The 6,000-nt window shown below is 44.3% G+C and overlaps 1 protein-coding gene and 1 long non-coding RNA gene across 3 annotated transcripts in view; one reads left to right on the forward strand and one right to left on the reverse strand.

Moving 5' to 3' along the window:
- The window catches only part of LOC310740133, a 104,692-nt gene that overhangs the window by 32,208 nt on the left and 66,484 nt on the right, over nt 1-6,000 (forward strand). The window lies entirely within an intron of this gene.
- The window catches only part of grin2aa (glutamate receptor, ionotropic, N-methyl D-aspartate 2A, a), a 114,329-nt gene that overhangs the window by 18,615 nt on the left and 89,714 nt on the right, over nt 1-6,000 (reverse strand). For both annotated transcript variants that reach the window (XM_083566467.1, XM_083566466.1), the window contains exon 5: nt 5,769-5,971. In XM_083566467.1, coding sequence (XP_083422593.1) covers nt 5,769-5,971 — 203 coding nt within the window. The remainder of the gene's footprint in view (nt 1-5,768; nt 5,972-6,000) is intronic.

Consider the following 6,000-nt stretch of genomic DNA (forward strand, 5'->3'; position numbering starts at 1 on the left):
AAATCCAAGGTTTGACCAAGCAGAAACATGCTCTCGCTCGTATCTCTCAGTGTTTTTAACATTCTGTTCCCGTTAGGATCTTTCATCTCCATATCACCCTGTCCTCTACATCTGCCTCTTTCAAACCAATCATCTGCATGTCTTCCCTCACCACATCCATAAACCTCCTCTTTAGCCTTCCTCTTTACCTCCATCCTCAGCATTCTTCTTTTGACATACCCCATGTCCCTCCTCTGCAAATGACCAAACCTCTTCGATCACACCTCCCTCACCACGTCCTACCTGCACACATTCACTTATTAACACTGCTCACGTTGCTACACCTCACTCACCGGGTGTTACTACCATGTACACACTCACTCATTCATACAGTCCTTCAAATACTTCCTTATTCACATATTCATTCATCCACACACTCAGCCAGCCACATACTCACTTATCCACTCACTCATACACACATTCTCTCATTCACACACTCATAAACACACTCATAAACACACTCATAAACACAAAGCTGCTAAACTAATAAACATGTTGTCTATATCTGACGCAGAGAAGCTCGTCCATGCGTTCATGACCTCCAGACTGGACTATTGTAATGCATTACTAGGTGGATGTCCTGCATCATTAATAAACAAGCTACAGTTTGTCCAGAATGCAGCAGTCAGAGTTCTGACATGGTCAAGAAAATATCACCATATAACCCCAATCTTCTCATCCCTACACTGGCTTCCTGTTAAGATTCAAATCCACTACAAACTACTGCTCCTTACCTACAAAACACTAAATGATTTATCTCCATGTTTCTCTCCAGTCTTCTAACACGCTACAATCCATTGTGCTCCTTCAGATCTCAAAACTCTGGGCTTCTAGTAGTTCCTAAAAGAGCAAAGTCCACTAAAGGTGGTAGAACATTCTCACATTTAGCTCCTAAACTCTGGAATAGTCTTCCTGACAGTGTTCGGGGCTCAGACACACTCTCCCAGTTTAAGTGCAGATTAAAGACGTATGTTTTTAGCGAGTTCTACACATAACACACATCACATCATAACCTTGTGCTCCAGAACATCTGATCACATCAAATTATCAACTTGTGCTGTTAATATCATGAACAGCAGCTACGCTAATTCCTCTCCACTGCTTCTCTCTCTCTCCCCATCCCGAGACATCCTGAGGTTGCTTCAGCTCCAGTCACGTCCCACCTCATGAAGATTGTGGACCTTTAAAGAAGTAGATGCCGAACTCACAAACATCCCGAACCATCTAGAGACGTACCAGTGACAAATGGATCCCACTTAATTCAGAGTGTCGCATTTTTTAGTGTTTAAAGGCTTTGGCATGGAGAAGCTGGTGTTGCATCTATGATGATCTCAAATGTTGAGATATTTTATGAGTTGCTCAGTAGCTCCTTGTTACATAATGTCAAATGACTGTAAAAGACTGTAGCAAGAACATCACTCATAATCACACACTCCAGTGGTCATGTTAGTTCTCACTCTCCAGTGTTCTGTATTGTTTTTAAGATTTATATTCACACTCGTGATATCACCCAAATGAGGATGGGTACCAGTTTTGAGTCTGGTTCCTCTCAAGGTTTCTTCTTTATTTATCCTAAGGAGTTTTTTTTTCTTGCCACAGTCACTCCAGGCTTCATCATCAGGGATAAACACTCATCATTCACCTTCATTCTTATGTTCTGTGAAGCTGCTTTGAGACAATGTCCATTTTGAAAAGCGCAATAGAAATAAACTTGAACTTAAACCACACACTCAATCACCCACTCACTCATACACACATTCCCTCATCCACACACTCACTCACCCACTCACCCATACACACATTCCCTCATCCACACACTCACTCACCCACTCACTCATACATACATTCCCTCATCCACACACTCACTTACCCATTTACTCATACACACATTCCCTCATCCACACACTCACTCACCCACTCACCCATACACACATTCCCTCATCCACACACTCACTCACCCACGCACTCATACACACATTCCCTCATCCACACACTCACTCACCCATACACACATTCCCTCATCCACACACTCACTCATCCACTCACCCATACACACATTCCCTCATCCACACACTCACTCACCCACTCACCCATACACACATTCCCTCATCCACACACTCACTCACCCACGCACTCATACACACATTCCCTCATCCACACACTCACTCACCCATACACATATTCCCTCATCCACACACTCACTCACCCACTCACCCATACACACATTCCCTCATCCACACACTCACTCACCCACTCACTCATACAAACATTCCCGCATCCACACACTAACTCACCCATTTACTCATACACACATTCCCTCATCCACACACTCACTCACCCACTCACCCATACACACATTCCCTCATCCACACACTCACTCACCCACTCATCCATACACACATTCCCTCATCCACACACTTACCCATACACACATTCCCTCATCCACACACTCACTCACCCATACACACATTCCCTCATCCACACACTCACTCACCCACTCACCCATACACACATTCCCTCATCCACACACTCACCCATACACACATTCCCTCATCCACACACTCACTCACCCACTCACTCATACACACATTCCCTCATCCACACACTCACTTATCCACTCACTCATACACACATTCCCTCATCCACACACATTCACCTATTTATTCACACATTCATCTAAACGCTCGCCGAGTTGCATTAGACTGATTAGTACCCCTGTTGAGATGTTTCTGGGAGGTTCCTGAGGGAACCAGAGAACTCAGGGGAAATCAGATATGTGGAGAACATACAGAAACTCCACCGACTGCAACTCAAGCTCAAGATGGAAATCGAACTGGGAAGCCTGTAACTGTGAATCAGCAACTTGACACGATCTTCTGCTATTCGTCGTGACGGAGAGAGAGAAAGAGGGATGAACTTTAAACATCTGAAGATGAAATCTTTTCACTCGCTTCAGCGAGAGCGAGAGGGTTATTGTGCTGAAAACATCCAGCTGTACGCCTTCATCTTCGCTCAATACAACCTTACACACACACACACACACACACACACACACACATATGCACCGTCACTGAAATCCAGTTTAAGATCGATCTCTTCCCCAGGCTGCGTGCTGTAACGCAATAGGCGAATTCCCCCTGTTCTTTTTCCCTCCCTCACCTAAGGTTTAATTATTTTTATTTAGAAAAAACAAAAAGCAGAAGAACGTGAGAGTGTACACTTCTTCCTCCTGTGGTGTGTGTGTGTGTGTGTGTGTGTATGTGTCCCCCGGCAGCAAACCAATTAAAAACTTATGAAAGCACACATCACTGGGCAGAGACACTTCACACCGCTGAGTCACAGGTCATTTGTATGTGTGCGAGAGTTTTCCAATATGAGAGTGGCTCGCTTAAATCTCATCTCACAGCTAAAAGTTCTCCATAGTGCCATTAAAAGTTCTCACACAACTAGCAGGAATAAAACCCGAGCTCAGAATAAGATGCTTCAGGAATCTAATCACCATCATGGTATGATGTGGTGACTGTGGAAAAGAAAAACCCTCTGAGACTTGAGAAACCTTGAGAGGAACCAGACTTAAGAGAGTACTCATCCTCATCACCCAATATCCGTTCATTACAGTATCATCACTGTGGTGGTGTTCAGTGATGGGTGCTGTCCATGCAAACTGTGGTCCTGAACCACTGCAGCAGAATGTTGATATTAATTCCAGTCCAAATTCATCCTTAAAGTTTTTGAGTTGCTCATGGATCTTTAGGTTGTTCAGGTGGAACCATCTCTAGCTGCATAGAGTGGTCTCCAATTAAAAAGAACTCCATCAGGATGAATCAGGCAGATCCAGAGAAAAGAACCGTGGTCATTGGGACTTCCGGAGCATGTTTACCTCTAGAAAAGTCTAATTATTTCCTATGTGAAGTCTGAGGTGAAGTGGAGAACGTTAAAATGGTGTTAGGCTTTACACCTAGCCGTAGATTATCACCTTATACCATGGGCACCTCCAAGCATTTTGACCAGTTCGAGCTGCCGTCTATGTTTGCAATGAAAAACTGACTTAGTGGAACAAAATAACGATTCATGTTTCTTAGCTTTGGAATTCTTCCACCATCTGGGTTGAAGGTTGACTGTGTCACGTGACTAAAACGCATCATCGTTTTCTAAAACCTCTGTCGTTTTCAAACTTGGAGAGCGTTTTCAAAAAGCCACACTTTCGTTTTTAATGGATTCCCAAAAATTGCCCATCCACACTAAAACGTCTGAACCTTTACTGCGGATAAACAACTGTGGTCATTTCCGCCTGCCGTTTATTTACTTTCCGGCTCTTTAACACGTCGCACCAATGACTATAAATGTGTTTTCGAAAAACCCTTCGCTGTGACGTGAAAACCACGTTTTCAAATAAATACACCTGGGAGAACGGTTTTCGTCTGGGCGTGGACCAAAAAACGAAAAGAGAAAAATAGATGTTTTTTAAACGAAAAGCTATTATTGTGGACATGTGTAAATGAACTGGAACATGCACTGATGTTACTATAGTGACAGGTGTTTATAAGCAGTTAACAAAACAACCGGCGTGTTCAACACTCTGAACTTCCATCCAATCACAACCCAGTATTCACACTGACCTTGGGGATACAATGATCTGTGGTGTACGTTATCCTGGAGTTCATGATGATTCGTGTCGAAAACGTTCCCATTTCAGCAGCAGAAATATTTGGCAGTAACAGTAATAAATAGTGTTTATGAGTTCATTTAAATGCCTCCATAATTCATGTTCCTGGTCCTGGATTTCCCAAAACCATGCTGCAGTGGTCCAGGATGAATGAGAGCAGAGCACGATGTGAACTGTGGTGCTGCGTATCTGGCTGGGTTTCTCCTACACGGCTCGACAGTGAAGTCATTTCTGTGATAAGGCAGGAGAGAGAAGAGCTATTAGATAGTGCTGGAGAGGAGATAGGAGGGAGAGAGCGAGTTCTTGTGGCAGCACGCATTACTGAGCTTTTCTTCCTCCTCCTCTTCTTCATCCTCCTCCTCTCTTTTTCTTCTTCGTCGACGCTGTCGTAGGAGGAAAGCAGCACAGAGTTTACGGGCTGAAATCCAACATCGTGTTGGTTAGCTCACGAGCAATCCTGTCTGATACGGGTTCGCATCACATGATCGCCGTTTCGTGTTCTGATTGTGCGAATGCATTTCATACCAAAGCAGTATTGGAAAAATTGTGTGGGTTCGTTATGATTTCCGTTGTAAAAAGGAAAGAGTCTCCAGAGTCAGGAGAAAAGCCGTGAGTTTTTATACGCCTTTAGATCATCACCACCACCACCAGTCGAAGTGAGGTGTGTTCATGGCTGTGTAGATGTGGGCTGTTGGGTCAGTAATTACACTTTGCCAGCAGGATGTCAGAACGCCGTGCTTTGATCGTCTGACCTGTAATTTGCTCATAAAGCTGAAGTGCGATTTCCAGACAAAGTCAGCAAGGAAGTTGCTGAGGGCAGCAGAGTTGCACCGGAGAGGCAGTGAAGCCGGCGTGACACGCCTATAAAACCCTTCTAACAAGCCGTCCTGAAGGGATGAAAAACGACCCAGAGCTTCTTTTTTTTCCAGATCGTAAAACCATTTCCAATGTGCATAACGATACGACACGGGAAACACTTAGCTAAAAGCCAGAATAAATAAACAAGCACATAAATACATACATTTATAAATAAATCAATAAAAGCGAGACAGACGAGACTCACTCTTTGATGTGCTTGCGGCAGGGAACCGAGTTTCGCATGCAGGTTCCCGTCAGACGCTCCACATTCTCCACGATCACGAAGGGCTTCTCCTCTAAGGTCACGATGCTCAGGTGATTATCGTCCGTCTCCGCGTCGCCGAACGAGTTGAAGCGCGGCCACACCGGGAACTTCAGAGTCAGACTGCGGTTCTCCCATTTACCCATCTGTAGCGTACAAACAATATATCAATCAA

Source organism: Silurus aristotelis (genome assembly GCF_946808225.1).
Source record: "Silurus aristotelis genome assembly, chromosome: 17".
NCBI lineage: Eukaryota > Metazoa > Chordata > Actinopteri > Siluriformes > Siluridae > Silurus > Silurus aristotelis.